At 38.9% G+C, this 16,602-nt stretch overlaps 2 protein-coding genes across 2 annotated transcripts; both read right to left on the bottom strand.

Annotated features, from left to right (window-relative positions):
* Window positions 1-297: 297 nt before the first annotated feature.
* Window positions 298-5,773, bottom strand: LOC116486316 (ovalbumin-related protein X-like). Its single transcript, XM_032182444.1, has 7 exons — window positions 5,594-5,773; window positions 4,940-4,990; window positions 3,878-4,006; window positions 2,916-3,033; window positions 1,904-2,046; window positions 1,524-1,679; window positions 298-699 (listed from the first exon to the last, which is right to left on the bottom strand). The coding sequence occupies exons 1-7, from the start codon at window positions 5,759-5,761 to the stop codon at window positions 298-300; spliced, it is 1,167 nt and encodes a 388-aa protein (XP_032038335.1). The 5' UTR covers window positions 5,762-5,773.
* A 6,031-nt stretch (window positions 5,774-11,804) lies between these two features.
* Window positions 11,805-16,178, bottom strand: LOC116485601 (serpin B4-like). The gene is made up of 6 exons (XM_032181093.1): window positions 16,011-16,178; window positions 14,696-14,824; window positions 13,845-13,962; window positions 13,342-13,484; window positions 12,379-12,546; window positions 11,805-12,209 (listed from the first exon to the last, which is right to left on the bottom strand). Exons 1-6 carry the CDS (start codon window positions 16,176-16,178, stop codon window positions 11,805-11,807), a joined length of 1,131 nt encoding a protein of 376 aa, XP_032036984.1.
* Window positions 16,179-16,602: the final 424 nt, after the last annotated feature.

The raw sequence follows: 16,602 nt of genomic DNA, 5'->3' as shown, positions 1-16,602 counted from the left end.
CACTTGGCCCTTTCCTGGCTGATGAGTGCTTTCATTCTCACCTTCTTTTTGGCTCAGTCTTCGCTTAGCTCAAGCCATTCTGTAACCAGTATGAGAAAAGAAGTAGTAACCATGTTTGCTGCTGTGTCTTCACCTGAGGGTATGTCTTTGCTACGGAAGCTTCCAAAATAGGCATTTCTTAGATCAGGTTTTCCAGTTGGAGAAAATACTGAAGAGAAAAGATTATGATACAATACTACAGTAAAGGGATTTTCTGAGGGAGGGGAAGGCATGTGTTATTTCCAACTCTTTCTCTTGTTAGGGGGAACAATATCTACCAAAGTAGACAATGCTGTTGGTTGGGTTATGTTTGATCAAGAAGAGGAATGGGTGATCAGCCCTAAACTCTTCAAACTCAGAGGAGTCCTTGATGTCTCCCATCACCCCTATTGAGCCTGCCACCTCCATGCCCTCTTCATTGACTTCCATGTACGCCCCATGCACAGCCTCAGACATCTTCAGGTTCTCTGCAGAAGAGATACCAGACAGATTGGCTGAGGGGCTGAACAAGTCTGTCATTCCCAAGGACACTAAGACAGATGTGAGGTTATATTTTTCCTCAATCTTCATGCGAGGGAGGTACACTTTCACTACCCTCCTTTCCATCACACTGGGATTGGTCCACTGTGTCAGCTTTTCAAAGCTGATTTTGTTCTCAATCTGCAAAGAGAGGTAGCAAATGAAATACCTGTGATGACAATGCAACTTCTTCCCACCATTTATTTTAATCAAGAGTATCAACATCATTCTAGTTTATCACTTGCTTCTCTAATACTACCTGTGTCACCGTCCCCTTTTCAGTTCCTTACCCATCTGACACATCCCCTTTTGTACAACTAATCTTGTGTCTGAGGTGGCACAACATAGCAGCCAGCTTGTGAAAAAAGATTGCAAAAAATGCCATGAAAATTTATATACAGTCAATAGTACCAAACAAAAAAGAACACTTACAAAACTTCTACAGTGTTCTGAGAGCATCTTATTTATAATGTCTGATGAGGGTTTTTCAAATAAATCATAAGGGATTCCTGAACCTCATCAGTTCTAACAACATATACTCAACAGTTCATACAGGGGGATGGGTGAAATTACACAGAATCACAGAATCACAGAATTTCTAGGTTGGAAGAGACCTCAAGATCATCGAGTCCAACCTCTGACCTAACGCTAACAGTCCCCACTAAACCATATCCCTAAGCTCTACATCTAAACCTCTCAATGAAAAAAATCTGCCCATACATACATCACCTTCTGCAAGGCTACAACTTAACAACACTCCTTTACCTTTATTTTGTTAGCTATGCTCTTTGTTCTTTCAGATTGAGTGCCAGGCCCTCCTAAGAGGCCAGTGTCTACCTGAGCACCTGCTAGCACCTGGGCAGCTGGTGTGCTCCCCTCATGGTGTCAGAGGACAGCACAAGCTCTGATGGCAGCCAGCTGACACTGCACTGATAACTCCTGTGCTTCCCCTGACAGGGCCATACCTGCTCCAGGCCAGAAACCTCGTCAGGCAACAACACCAACATGCTCAGCTCTCCGCTGGCATATGGAAGCTCCAGGATCTTCATTTTCTCCGCAGCCACCATGGCCACCTTAAACGTGCTGTTCTGAATCATCATTTGCACAGGCTTGCTGTCTTGCTGCAAAACAGAAGCATGAGGTGAGGAGCATGAGCAGGGAGCAATTTTCTCTTTAATTGAGTATATGTTCAAGCTTTCAAAGGAAGTGGGCTCGATCCTCAGGCCGTGTCTCCATTTCATCTCTTGATGGCCAATGGCCACAGCGCATGGGGCCTGTGGCACGCAGCCTGCTGGCCATGGGAGCTGACAGCTGTCCTGGCCACAGGCTGTGCCTGTGCCCCTACCTTTGTCATGCTGAAGGGCATTTCCCGAGTGTCTTCTTCCTTGAAGGCTCTCTTCCACGTGCCTTTGAAGTATATGGCATTAACGAGGACCAGCGCAGTATTGAGATCAACGGAGCTTGGTACCAGGAAGTCTTGGATGCGTCCTGTAAGAAGGAAGCAAGAGTGCTGAAACACACCTCCTCTGGTTTTCCTGGGTGCCTGCAATGAAGGGCATGGGGCTGGAGGGAGCTTCTTTGAGGGGTTTTGTTTTTGTAGCCGTAGTCTTGCATTTTAGAGGTCAACCAACATGCTGTTACTTGAGCTGACTTTCTCCTCTTCAAATGACAGGGTGTGGAATTCAGATTCCTGAGGATGATTTAATACAAAACAACTAACACTTGGTCAGACATTTCTGCAAGAAGACAGGAAGGTTTAAGGATTCGTACACATCCCAGGAATATCTCAAATAAGTGTTTGGAAAAAGACTTGCACAGATAAGAAGGAACAGGAGAGGGAAGTAGGGAGACAGAAAATCTATATCCCACTGCTTCCTTCTCATGTGTCACTCTTATTTTTCCTTTCATCTGAGCCCTGATAAATATATGCACATGCCTTAATCATTCTTCTACTGCCACCACCCTAATGGCTGCATTACTTTCTTCCACGGAAGGCCATATTTTACCCATTCAGCACACACTTGTAAAATGATGCCAATATGTTAGGGAAGCTGGGGCTAGTCTTGCAAGAGTTACACTCTGCAGGCACAGAAACTGTGCATGCCCAGGCACCTCTGCTTTTGCTAGATAGATTTAAAATGCACTGCCACACAGGTGGAATATAGTCTTATATTTTTCCATATTAATGGAAATATTATTTTTTCCGTATTAATCCATATTAACAGATATTTTCACAGGAAATATCCATTAATGCGGATGGAAAGAAGAAATTTCTCCTCTACTGTTTAGTCTTTCCAGAAGTTGTTCAAGCACAGTCGTAATGAGAAATTATATTTCAAACTCTTCTCTGACCTTACCCTCTGTCTGTTTTTCCACCCAGGAATTAATGAGCTGTCTGGCTTGATCTGATGCTTTTTTGAAGTTCACTGTTTCCAGACCTACTCTGTACAGTTTCTTCACACATTTTAAGTATATCTGTAAAGACAGCAGTTGTAGCCACCAAACCAGTCAGTTTGTAAAAAGACTATGATGGTGAAATAAAATACAGATAAACAGACTCAATTTTTGTAGTGATGCCATAGCTAGATTGCTCTCATTGCTTGTTTTCTGGACAAAATAGTTAAAACTGGGCCAGAAAAAAAGTTATTCTGATGCATAACATTTTCATATCTGACATTTTTATTACTTGACCAGTTAAGAGTATGTACTAGAAATGCAGAAATATTTTCTTGAAGAAAGCCTGATCCAAAATCAGCTTCAGGTCCATTGGAGAGTGCTTTGTTATCACTATGTCCACTCTTTCTTTTGAATTATTTTTCCTTATTTTTAAAGATAAGAAATTTATTTGATTTAGAATATTTGTATGCTTTATTTTGAAAATGTCAACTAAATGATTTAGACACTTCAAAAAGGTTTTTTTGAGGTGGGGTTTTCAAATGAAGAAACATACTGAAATCAAATTATTTCCTACAGGGAAAAAATGAGAAGGAGGGAGGGAGAGAAGGAAGGAGAGAGGAAAAGAAGAGAAGGGAGGGAAGAAGGAAGAGAAAGCTGTTACAATGAAAGGAATTTGTGGGGCAGGGAGAGGGAAATATTACATTCCCAGTTAGTTTTCTTTATTAACTCCATTTATTTTTGAATAGGGTCATCTTTTTCCCCTGGAATTGCTTCCCATGCAGGCTATTTTCAGGGGCAAAGGGAAAAGCTGGGGGAGTCCAGTGAGGAGTGTTGGATTAACAGATCCCCTATTCCAGGCAGTACTCCTGGATTGCAGATTTATGCAAGGCTTAGAAATAAATCACTCTGAAGTGCAACTTACCGGTAGGATTGGACATGACTTTTCAGCATAGAGTCTGTTGGCAAGGTAGACTGAATGATTGGCTTTTGGTGTAGTGATATCAGAGAGAAGTTCCTTGAATAGTATGTGGATGTTCATAGACTTTCCACACTGAGTTATTAATGAGAAAGAAAAAGAAAAAAAAAAGTATAGATGTTAGCTTACTTCACTAGAAAGACAGCTACTTATAATCACACATGAAAACACACAGTATTAGGACATTTGCAAACAAATGTATTGGAGTATAAAAGCTCCATGGGAGGGATGTTCTTTTAAGCAATTAATGATGTACAATTCATAGCATCTAGTGATACTTAGCCTAGGTTATAGCAATATATATATATAGCAATTTCAGATGAATCTGAAACCACATGCCTGAGGAGAAAAGTGATAATTGAAGAAAAAATCAGGTGTCTGATTACATTTGGTGAGTTGTCCTGCATACAATGTCTAGTTCCCTCCTTCTGCTTTCATTTTCATGGCACCTTTGTGCTGAAGCTGCAGATAGGAGTAATGATAGGTGACAAGGGAGTTGAGAACTATCTTATAGTATAGTCTTATAGTATAGTCATATAGTCTCCTCGTCCTTCAAGTCCAACCTTGTTTTTGGAGATCCAAAATGGATGGGGACAGGCCTAGGAGAATGGCTCATGTTATCTTTGCAGCTGCAGCAAATGAACATGGAGGAAAGCACACAGGTGTTTCATGTGCTGTCCCCCAGCAGCACCTGCAGGTGTGCAAGCTCTTATTAATCCAGGAAGGTAATACATTCTTCCCTATTCTATCACTTTTTTTCTGGTGCAACATATGCAACCTGCCTTATTTTTCTGTTTGTTTGTTTGTTTGTTTGTTTGTTTGTTTTGGGGAGAGGAGGGATATTTTTTGAACAAACTTGAGTTTTCCACTTGCATGTCTTGGACTGAGAGAACTAGCTAAGATTTGGGAAGGGAATTGACCTATTTGAAGCACACCCAGAACACTTTTATTTTCTATTCTCAGGAGAAAAATTGGAGAGAGAAATTAATGTACCTTAGGTTTCTGTACCTTGGTCTGAACGCTTCCTCCAAGTCCTGCAATGCTGTCAAAGTGAAGAACCTGCAATGGCAAGTAACAGCAGAAGAAATGAAGTATGTGAAGTCCACTCAGAGTCACTGCTATTTGTGTTTAAACTATGGGCTTGGAATAACTGGGTCTGACTAACACTGGGTCTCATGTGAGCTTGAAATATTTTTTTTTTTACTGCATGCACTACTTCAAAAATTTGTGAGTACAATCTTCAGTTTAGATCACTTATTTTCCAGTCTAGAAACCAGCTACACGCATACTTTATTTATAACTGTGACTCTTGCTTTCATCTTTTATATATTACAAATTGTCCATCCCATCTGGAAGGGGGCTAGTTTGTGAGATAATATAAACTGAGGAGATCTGCCTTAACCATTCTTCAAGACTTCTCCTTAATGGAAGTCATTCTTGCCCTACACAGTGAAAAGCAATGATAAGTGAAAAGTTAGTTCCCGATCCAAACATGGTTTGGTTGAATGGCTGAATGCCATTCTTCCACCCAAGTTTGAATCCAGTGGTAAATGTGATTATGGCTGGTCCTGCAACTTGAGAAGTCCCAAAGACGTTGATGGGTGATCTGTTGTTGTGTTGAACAGTATAAAAAGGAACTTGCATCTGTTTTATGTAACTTACCTTTTCCATCTGGTACTCAGTGTTGCCTCTGGCTCCCAGATAGACCATGGCCAAGGCTGCAATGATGCTCAGGGGGGAATACAAGATGTTCTCATTGGCATGGTGAACTTTAAGCTCATTGAATACATCAAAACAGAATTCTGCATTTGCTGCACTGATGGACCCCATTGTGAAATCAGAGTTATCTGAAACAAACAGAAATATGACTGTGTGCTGTTGATATGTGGCTTCAGAAAGAGATACTGGCTCATCATTCAAATACTATCTTGTTCATTTAAGCTCTGCTTTTTTTGTTTGTTTGTGTTGTTTTGTTTTTTGAGAGGGAGAAAAAGCACATGCATATATGCCATAAATACAGGGTTTGGCTGTAAAGCTTGATGCACTATACAGCTGCATTAGTTCAATCAGATAAATGTCCTACCCATGCAAGTTAAGGTTATTCCTTCAGAGTATTTATTGAAATCTACAGTCATTCTCTTTCTTTCTTTTTGAGTCTGAGACCAAGAAAGCTGTATATTGTTTTTCTCTCTCTAGAATAGTTAAAGTTGGAGGAATAGCATATCCATGGTTTCGGGTACGTGTTCCACTATGTGACCTGAGAGGTGTCTTGTGTTAATGACTGTGGAACCACGGGCTGTGTGAATCATCTTACTCTACCTCACCCGAGTTCTCCACAGAGTGGGATTGAGAAAAAAATGCTTTAAGTCAAAAAAAAAAAAAAAAAAAATCTTAAAAAGATAAAAGAACAGCTTTAATGTGACACCAGATTTTTGAACAAAACATAGAGGCATCCCTACTTAAACTATGGTATACAAACACTGATTTTGCACACCTAAAACTATTTGACAGTCAAACAGTATAAAACATATTGACAAGGCAATGTAAAATTACTATATACACTTGTGTTTTTTTCCATATCTGTCTTATACCTACCTTAAAGTTCTTAAACATAATGTTCCTCTTTTTTTTTTTCTTTTTTCTTTTTTTTTTTTCATATAAAAGAATACAAATTAGAAGTTACACTTGGAGAAATACTTACCCCACAATCTTCAAAGAGGCATGTAATAATCCAGCTTGCCAGCTGAATCTACGCAGATTCTCTGAGCTCTTGGTGATATATACAGTACCATTTGGGACACTCCCCCTGTTAGCCTTCAAAGAGTCATCCTTTGAGTTACTACCCTTCGTCACTGCTTTTTGATTCATTGCCCTTCAAACCATTGAGTAGACCAACATTAGACTGGTGTTATATTTGCAGCAAGCCAAACTTTAGTGAAGTATATTAGTGGAGTAAAACCTGATAAAATAATGGAATGATTCAAGCTTTTTCTGTATCTTACAAGGCTGTAACAAGGCAAGTGGAGTTCAAGTCTCAAAGCATGTTTTGTGTTATTCCTTTGAAGTTAAACATTAATTTGATTGAGACGTAGAGGTAACTAGAGACAAATGACTAATGAATTAAAAATAAGGAAAAGAGGAAAAACAGCGTTGCAAAGTTATTTAGCAAAGCATAATACATTTTTAATAAACTTAGCTATAAAACCAGAGTGAAAGATTCTCACGTTCAGATGAATCTAAGGATCCTAAAATATTATGAGAAAATAAGATGTAGTTATCATAGAGTCGTAGAATGGCTTGGGTTGGAAGGGACCCTAAAGGATCAGTTCCAGCTCCTGGAAAGGGACACCGGAGTTCATCATCAACGAACACCTGCAGCTAAAGCTGAGAAAAGACTGTTCTTCACTCCATTTTTCACTTGAAGTAAAACTGTATCAGATATAAGCCCAAGGCTATACAGCATACATGTGTGAGGAGAAAGCACATTTTGCTGAAAATTCATCCTGATGAAAAAAATCAGAGCAGCAGTGTTGAGATGAATTAGAAGACAGTGTAGGCATGGCAGAGGAAGAGATTTGAGGAACAGTCAAAAAGTGTCTGCTGCTTTATGAAGTCAGATCCCAGAGTATTCAGATATTCAGAAATAACCAGCCATTAGAATTTAAAGGATGATTGGAGGTCAGCTTTTAGTTTTCATTCTCCACAGGTCACAGAAACAAGGCCCGTTGTACGTGCATGGGCCATTCTCATATATCTTCTATACCTACCTTTTAACTATGACAGGTAAATAAACTACTGTCTGAAGGTACATTCATGGTCTGTTAGACAATTATAATGCACAATATCAAGTATAACTCAATTGTAAAAGGCTATTACTCTTTATTGAAAAAATAGACTAGATGAGCACTAAAGAAATGAATCCAGCCTCTGTAAAAGCCATGGGAGGGAATAATAGAAGACCCAAATTTTTACATATTAAGGCAGAGAGTTTACATATTAAGGCAGAGGTAGTTGCACCACTGGTGAAGGGGAAAGGAAGTCACTTTACCCTTTGTGGTGTGTTTTGTTTTGCTGGAGTTCAGGCATGTTTGTGCAGACCCTGATAACTGGGGTAGCTTTCAGTTTCTGAGCTCAGAATGAGCTTTTCATCTGAAGATGTTATAGCAATCATGGGATGGGAAAATCTACAGACAGTAAGCGGTTTTCCTCCCATCTTGTTCAATGGTCTCTGTTCTATGGATTTAACTTTGTCCTGTCAAACTTTTCCTGCCTGAGAGCACAAGTTTTGTGTGGAAATAGCTGTAGTGCATAGTGTGTCTTCTCTTATGCTTCCATATTCACATTAGAATTCCAGCCACAGGTTATTCAAACATGTCTTCAAGGCTTCCTTGAGAGCTTTTCTGGGTACCTACACTCCTCTGTATGCTAGGTTTCAGTGTCTGTGTCCTCTGTGGGCATCTGTGGAGCATGCACCTGAAGGACACAACCAGCCCTGCACAGATGGCCAGTGTTTTCACCTCTGACTGATGTCCAAGATTTTCTCCACAAACATTTTGTTGCACCATCTCCTCTAGCATAGAGCATGAGAGTGTTTTTGACGTGTTCTCCCAGCCAGTATATTTGCCTTCTTTGCAAACTCTACCTCTGCAACAGAACAATCACTACAACAGTTTTGCACACACCTAGGATGAGCATCTGATAACGTACCATTTCCCTGTTTGTGAATGACACTAGGTTTCTTCATGTGAAAAACTATTTCATCAAGGCAGGCAAGATAGCTTAAAACACCTAAAGTAAATGAGAGGATGACGGAGATGAAGTTTGGTTCTACAAGTGGTCACAGACAGGGCAGAATACCTTCTCCAGAGAGTAGTCTACCACTACACAGGCTTGGATTTGTTTTGCATTTTTTCTACACTGAATGTTAGTGCAAAACTGGTTGCAGAAGCAGCCTGTGAGTAGCCAAAAATTTTGACCAGAATGGGCTATCCATGTGTAGTCACCAATGGACAAGTGCTTTTTTGTAACTTTAAACAGGGCATTGGGCCAGGGGAAGTCAGAGGTGCCTCCTGAAATGGAAAAGCTATGAGTGTAAGCAAGACAAACAGGTTAAACTCCATTCCGGATCTGTTTTTGTCCCAGGAAAGAGGTCAGCAAGGACTCTGATGCCCTTTCCTCTGTCAGGCAGTCCACTGTGGAGCTGCTCCTAAACCAGATCATAGGGTTTGCCTTTCTTTCCTAATGTTGGCTTCATCAAGGAGATATTAAGCAGCAGAAAAAGCAGCCCTTTCCAACCATTCAGATTTTCACATTTCATTTCCTGTGGTTGCTCAGCAGATACTGTGATGCGCTTGAGAGTAATGTTTGCTTATGCTTGGACTTGTTCATGCCATAACTTGGTCATCTGCGTCACACTTAGCAGAGGCTATTCTGGCATCTCTCAGTGGCCTTTAATGAACCAAGATGTGGCCAGAACAGCCCCATTTACAGGATTTCAGATGCTTTTTACTCTGTCATGGTATTTGTTGTGATGGAGATGATCAGCTCTCTGTTGCACACACACTGTCAGAGGCATCTGGTATTGGTGCTAGAACTTTGAAGTCAACCAGCCCCTTGTATTAAACCTCTCAGACAGTCAGTGTGTCTGGCCTAGGGTAAAATTAATGTCTAAGCTGCCCTTCAGAGCTCATAGTAGCTGGTATGTCAATGTGTATTGTGTTTGCACAGCAACCTGAGGCAAGAGGAGGCCAAGCACATCTACCAGTCCGTTATGCCCCTTCATAGCTGGCTGGCTCTAGAAACAGCTCGGTTTGATGTAATAAAGCCAAGAGTAAAACAGTTTCACATTGTTTCAATGCTTTGTTATTCTTCTTAAATTAAGAAGGCAACTAGAAAAAAAAAAAAAAAAAAAAAAAAAAAAAGATTATGTGAAGAGAAAATATAATTTTTCTTTATATTGTGTTTTGTTCCTGGTTTTGAGATTATCTAGATATACCTGGAGAAGGTTTAAAAGATGCAAAGATCATAAGTGATTACTTCTGCTGTAGTAAAGTGAGTGGCAACCATTGTTTCAGTCATACTTCTCTTTTGTGCACAGAGAAAATTCCTTTTCCTGTTGTGAGACTCATGTTCTTCAAAATAATATTTTACAGCACTTGCCCTCATCATACATGCCACAAATGTTGTTTTCTTTGAAGTTTTATCTGAATTAAAATAGATCTGGTTATACAAACTAGTATATATAGGCAGGCACTTTTTCACCTTTTTTTTTTTTTTTTAGCATAAGTAATACATGTTTGAGTCAAACCAGATATACATTAAATACCTACGGTAGTTGCTGAAAAACACACATGGCTATTTTTCACATACTCTCTTCATCAGAAGAATCCACAGCTTGTATTTGGCATTCTCGTCTTTTACCAGCTAATTAGTATGAAAATTCTGCCTCTGCCAGTAACTTTACTGTAACAGATGGTATTTCATACTGAAATTGCAAGACACCTCATGAGCCTGCTTTATTTAGCAATTTTAAAAGCACATGGCTCTGTAATTTACAGTTTTTCATGCATATCTCAGCATTTGGGAAAGCTTTTCAATCTGCAGTTCTGAAATAACACTAGTATGTTCCCAGTAGTTACCTTTTTCCCAAAAAAAGGGTAAGAGGAAAAGCAAGGTGAGTCATCAGAGGGTTGAAAATTTTTTTCTTAAAAAATATATATTTTTTATGGGTCTGTGGATTCTGGATATTATGTGATGCCAAATTGGATGGGCTGCTTTTTTCTCCACAATCCCTCAGCTATGCCTTCCCACCACCTACTCCACAACATCTGAGGGGTGGTTTAGAGGACTATGTCATCAGCAAGCTTACTTTAGCAAAAATTTTCCACTTGATTTAGGTCCCAGTGAATTGCTCATCACCCAGTAATAATGACAGCATAGGGGAAGGAGCAGAAACACATGGAAGGAAGGAGACAATGGGAGCATCATCATCCCCTTAATTGCCTTAGACTGGCTCATCCATGTCCTAAAACTGCACTCTTAATTTCTTCATAAAATCAAATACAAGAGAGAAATAGGAGGTGAGGCTCAGGTTTTACCTGTCCTAATGTCGAGTCGTCCTGTGCCCATACTCAGAACAATGAATATTTAAAAATGGGAGGTAGACTACAGTGTTACTTAGACACTTTAGAAATGATTGCCATTATTTTTACTTGCTTTAATAGAACATTCGCCTGTCCACTTAGTTCTGCAGACTACTACATTTAATAATTACTTTGCAGTGGTTTTATTATTAAAAATAGAACAAATACAGGCTATCCACCTAAATGCCATCACTATAAAAGTTTTATTTTTATTTTATTCTGATGAGGGATAAAACAAACAAGAAACTTGTGCTACTATGCTACTCCCATACAAAATGGCATTTTTCTTTAGATCTACACAAAGGTCATGTAGGTAAAGCCAAAAGAGATTGAGTACCTAATTACATATAGATATTCTTCTAATGCAGATCCCTATCCTCTTGTCTGCTTCATGCTTGAGAATCTATCACCTGTCTTTAGGGCACTAAAATCACGGCTTTATTGTAGGAATACTACATTAGGGAAGGGGAAAGCTCAACAATAGAAAAGATATGTCAATTGCTTTTTAAGGTAGAGGCTATTTTAGCTTGTCCTTCTGATTTATTAAGTCCCTCCTAAAAGTAAATCATACCTGGAGTTGATATTAAGAATCTATCAGTTAAAACTTCTTAGGTTTTGACCTCCAATGTTTCCCTTACAAAATCTGTGAGCATGGGTCCTCTTTTGTCCTCGGTAATTGCCAATGGGAATGTCAGTGGGGAGAAAGATCTAATTTCCAAAATAACTTTCATTTAAGGAGAGGAGTATCTGCCAAAAAAGAGAATGGTGTTGGTTGGGTTGTGTCTGATGAAGAAAAGAAATGGGTGGTCAGCTTTGAACTCATAAGAAATTGGGCGACTCAAAGGCATTACAACAACCTGTGTGGCAGCAGCCGCTTCAGTGCCCTCTTCATTCACTTCCACAGATGACGTATGAATGGCCTTGGACATAACCAGGCCATCTTTTGTAGAGATTCCTGATAAATCTGCTTTTCCCCAGTCAAAAACATTCATCACTCCCATCTTCTGGAGAGTTTTGTTGAGAACGTAACTCTCGTCCATCTTGAACTGGGGCAGGTATACCTTCACTGTCAGCTGTTGCATCTTATCCAGGCTGGTCCATTCTGCTAGTTTTTCATATGTGAGGGTGTTTTCAAGCTGTAGGGGGTTATTGATAATAATAACAATAACACTGCAATGAATGAAAAGAAAAGATAAAAAGGTTCTGTTTTCCCCATTATTTTTTTGACCATACTGGAGCAATGTTAAAGTATTGCTCTGTATTCATCCCTTTTCATATGTAACTAGAAAGTAAAGAAGGTATTACCTGTTCTAGGCCAGTAAAGTCTTCATGCACAACTTCAGGAAGAAGAATAAGCATGCTTAGTTCATTATTAAAGTAAGGGAGCTCTATCACTTTAATTTTTGGTTCCTCTACGATGGCCAGCTTAAAATAACCTTCCCGAAACATCATCTGCACTGTCTTTCTCTCATTCTGGAACACAAAAAACAGATGAAACAGAAAATACAGAAATGTTCACCCTGGTTGTGATTGCTTTCGGTACTGAAATTAGAGTTCAGTACAGAAAACATTGTTTACTCTGACCAGAGCTTATTGTACTTGTAGAATTGACATGTTCCTCTCTCTGAACTGTAGCTCCAAAGAAGTTATCCAATTTAAACAGTGTAAAAACTACTTTTCCATTTGTACTTGTGACAGTTTACTTTACTTACAACTCTCTTTACTTTCTTCTTTTCTGGCATGTCAAATGAGAAACAAATCCATGAATATTATTGAAAATGTCCTTTGGATTAAAATAAAATAATTAATTGTATCAAATATGAACTGAAATTCTTCATGAATAATTGAAATTCTTCATGAACTCTGAGATTATTTGACTCTAGACATTTATTTTTTCCTGAAAACAAACATTTTGTTGTTTGCAAATAGTAAAAGAAGAATAGATTCATCAAATTCAGTTCCAAAAGCAAGCTATTTTGAAATAGCTTTTAGTTGTGAAATCTCCAACAAAGCCAGAGCATGTACTCAGTGACTTTGACACAGTTGGGATCTCATCTATGCAAGAACCACTTCCGATGTGAATTGATAGAAAAAAATTACATACTTGATTTTCGAACCAGAGAGAAGGCATAGGACTCTAGTGTTTTAGCTGAAGAATAATGTCTTGTCTTGAGAAAACAAAGAGGAGGAAGGATTCCATCTGTTCTTATAGAAGACAGGCATCTGACTTCCATCCCCCAGCTGCTTCATTTCCTGCCCATACTGTACCTTGTTCAGTCTGAAATATGTTTCCTTGGTATCTTCCTTCTTAAATTCTACTGCCCACTTTCCTTTAAAATATATGGCATTGACCAGCACAAGTACAGTGGAGGGATCAATAGAACCAGCAGCAAATAGGTCTTTGATTTTACCTTTAAAAATAATGATTAGGAAGAATTTTTACTTTTTGTTTTTTGTTTGTTTGTTTGTTTCAGGCAATCAGTTGCATTTAACTATTAATTACTCCCATAAAACTGATAAGTGGTATAGTGGCTTCAAATAAATAACAAAAAGTTTATGTAGAGCTCCTGAAGCCAGGAACTCAAGGCATTTTTGTGCTTCTTCCTATATTTATTTCCTATTAAGCAAATAAACAAATAAATAAATTATGCAGTAAGTGTTTAATATATAAAAATATGGCTACCTTGGGGGAAAAAAGATGGAAACTGAAATTTAGATCCAATATTCCTAATGGTTTGTGTGCAACCAAACAACTTGCACACATTCTTTACCTTTTGTCTCATTTTCCACCCAGAAGTTGATTTTCTCTCTGGCTTCTTCCTTAGTATATTTAAAATCAACTGCTTCCAGCTCTGCTCTATAGAATTTCTTTGTGGAATCCAAATATTGCTGGAAAGCAGAAATAGTAGAATTTCATCACGACATGATAATTTTTATAAGATTGATAATTTCATGGCTTCAAGATAATTATGTGTTGTAGATCAACAAGAAATAAATGAGTAAAAAAGGCATATAAATAAAAAAATCTTTGAATTAACTCAAGATACAGTTTTTAGAGAGATATTATTTACAATAAACCATGCTTGCAAATATATTTTTTCTGTATTTTCAATCTGTACTGAGCAGCAGAAATGTCTCATCACAGTAAAAAATACCTAAAACCAAAGCCTGGTACCTTTCCTTAAGCTTATATATCATTGTTATGTTGCCTGTCTTCTCCCACCTCATAAATTAAAAAAAAAAAAAAAGTCTTATTTTGGAAAAATTAACCATGATGTATAACATCACAATGAGATATGCTTTACTCTGCATAGGTATATACATGGTAAAACTTATATCTTGTATTAATTATAAAACTTTTCCAGGCTGCTGGGCACCTTCTTCTGGCTTTGAAATTTCTCCCCATGCCTAGAAAGCAAAAGTTTGGAAGCAAAATAAAGTCTTGACTTGAAAGCAGAAAGGTGGTTACAGAGCTAAAACAGTGCTGTTCCTACCAACACACTCACAAACACCTCAGATCTGGTTTCTTGAGGAAATAAGGTGTATGCAGTTGCACTACTTGGACTGTCAGTGTTCCCCAGTAAATTTCTGGGCTGCTAAAATGGACAGTACAGCTACTCACCTGGAAGAATGGGTAAGTGATTTCTCCAAAGAGCCTGTTGGCAGTGGTGAGAAAGCATCCTGGGCTGGGTTCACCGACTGCAGCTAACAGTGCCTGGAACTGGGAATGGACTCCTCCAGCTTCTTCATACTTCAAACAGGAAAACGTAAGTTTCTTAGTAGGTTTGCACTTCCTAGTGCAGAGCTGCACCTGCGGGTGAGTTATAGCCTCTCCATGTATGAGAAGCCTGATATTGGCATTGGAATAAATGAATCGGGACACCACCTCTAACCCTGTACCTTATTTACAGAGTGACAAAATGATGCCTCCTCAGGCCCATGCTAGTCCACTTCCAAATCACATTGTATTGTACAGTGATCGCTCTGTGCACACTGAGCAAAAATCTGATAGCTTAGAGCCTGAGAGGAGGAAGTTCCAATGTGCCTCTGGCATGCCCTGTAGACAAACCTTTGCAGCTGGCTATTTAAGCACTTATATATATATATATTGTTGTTGTTGTTGTTAGAAACCTGTAATGAGTAGGCTTAACTGTTGAAAAGTGTGATTTCACAAGGCCTCTTATATAAATAATGAAAGAACTTTAATAAGCAGCTCTGAGAATCCAGACAGAGGCTGGTCAGCCCTGCTGTGCTTTCTGATTAAGAGATGGGTTGCATGGAAGACACCTGACAAACCAGCACCTGTAGTTTCATCTCAGAGCCACCACTGTCTTACCTTCTCAGAAGGATATCTGGTTCTCTGGGTTGTATCACTCAAAACTTCACCAAAATGAAATACCTGCCAAGTAAATGTTGGGTGAATGCAACTGCAGGATGGTACCTCAAAGTTGAGAGAGAGTTGCAGACCTATCCCAGACACATTAAGTGGGGAAAGTCCAGTTCATCCCTTATGATGAGATCCTTGCAAATGAACAATATTTTTAGAGGGTGAACTCATGACATTTCACAATCTTTCTTCTTGGGAAAGAAGAACTTGGGTCTTCTTGGGCAGAGAAGTTAGAAGGTCATACCAAAGGGAACCATCACTTCTGAGCCTTGGACAGCTGAGTGATACATTCAAAACACTTTTGAGATGTTCTATGATTCTATGTTGTTTTTGTTTTATCACTAATATATTCATTGACTGAGCAGTTGCTATAACAGAGTTTAGTTGGAAAAAATAAAAATACTATTAGGAATACCACAAGATTTATATATATATATATATATATATTTTAAGGCACTGTGTGTGCTTGCACATTGTGTCTTTGGAAGCTTAGGAACTGTATCAGACTGCACTATCAGCCAAGAGTGCCAGGAGTGCAAAGCAAACCCACCTTCTCTATCTGTTTGAGTGTGTTGCCCCTGGCACCGAGGAGAACCATTCCAAAGGCAGCTGAGAGACTCAGTGGTGAGAAAAAGATGTTTTCATTTCTTTTCATTTTGCTCAGCTCTTTGAAAAAGTCCAGACAGAACTTGGCATTGGCTGCACAAAGCGAGCCCATCATGATGTTGTCAATGCCTGCAACAAGGGAAACAAATATTTAGTTTTCTAGTCCTTATGCCTGTTAATGTTAGATACTGTGGTACAGCATAGAAGGGTTTTCTGGAGTAGCTTGGCTGAATTGCTCACAGAAGATTCCTGACTAGCCATGTCTGGGATTTCACAGTGAAATTGAGTTTGAAGCAGTTTATCTGAAAATCAGCAGCCTGAATGGCAGAAGAAACATATTTATAGAAACAGTATTCTAGGTTCAGCTGTTTCTTATCCCAGGCAATAGTTATAACTCTTTTAATTAAGCCTAACCTTGTCATAACCACAGTGCCAGCTCACTTTATGGCCTGAGCTTTCTTGCCTCAAGTCATGTAGGCATAGTACTTACCAATTACTCTCCTTAATGACACCTTATGCTCTGTATCTCTCTAAAA

Source organism: Aythya fuligula, chromosome 2 (assembly GCF_009819795.1).
Source record: "Aythya fuligula isolate bAytFul2 chromosome 2, bAytFul2.pri, whole genome shotgun sequence".
In the NCBI taxonomy this organism is placed as follows: domain Eukaryota; kingdom Metazoa; phylum Chordata; class Aves; order Anseriformes; family Anatidae; genus Aythya; species Aythya fuligula.
Note: the sequence above shows the minus strand (reverse complement) of the source record. Positions and strands in the feature narration are given on the sequence as shown.

Excerpts from the sequence above, each read along its gene's own strand:
- LOC116486316 (XM_032182444.1), bottom strand. The coding sequence starts at position 5,761 with ATGGGGTCCATCAGTGCAGCAAATGCAGAATTCTGTTTTGATGTATTC. Across the intron at positions 3,034-3,877 it reads AGTCATGTCCAATCCTACCG|ATATACTTAAAATGTGTGAA; the intron begins GTAAGTTGCACT and ends CTGTCTTTACAG. Across the intron at positions 2,047-2,915 it reads GGTGGAAAAACAGACAGAGG|GACGCATCCAAGACTTCCTG; the intron begins GTAAGGTCAGAG and ends TCCTTCTTACAG.
- LOC116485601 (XM_032181093.1), bottom strand. The coding sequence starts at position 16,178 with ATGGGCTCGCTTTGTGCAGCCAATGCCAAGTTCTGTCTGGACTTTTTC. Across the intron at positions 13,485-13,844 it reads GGTGGAAAATGAGACAAAAG|GTAAAATCAAAGACCTATTT; the intron begins GTAAAGAATGTG and ends TTATTTTTAAAG. Across the intron at positions 12,547-13,341 it reads CATATTTCAGACTGAACAAG|AATGAGAGAAAGACAGTGCA; the intron begins GTACAGTATGGG and ends TTTGTGTTCCAG.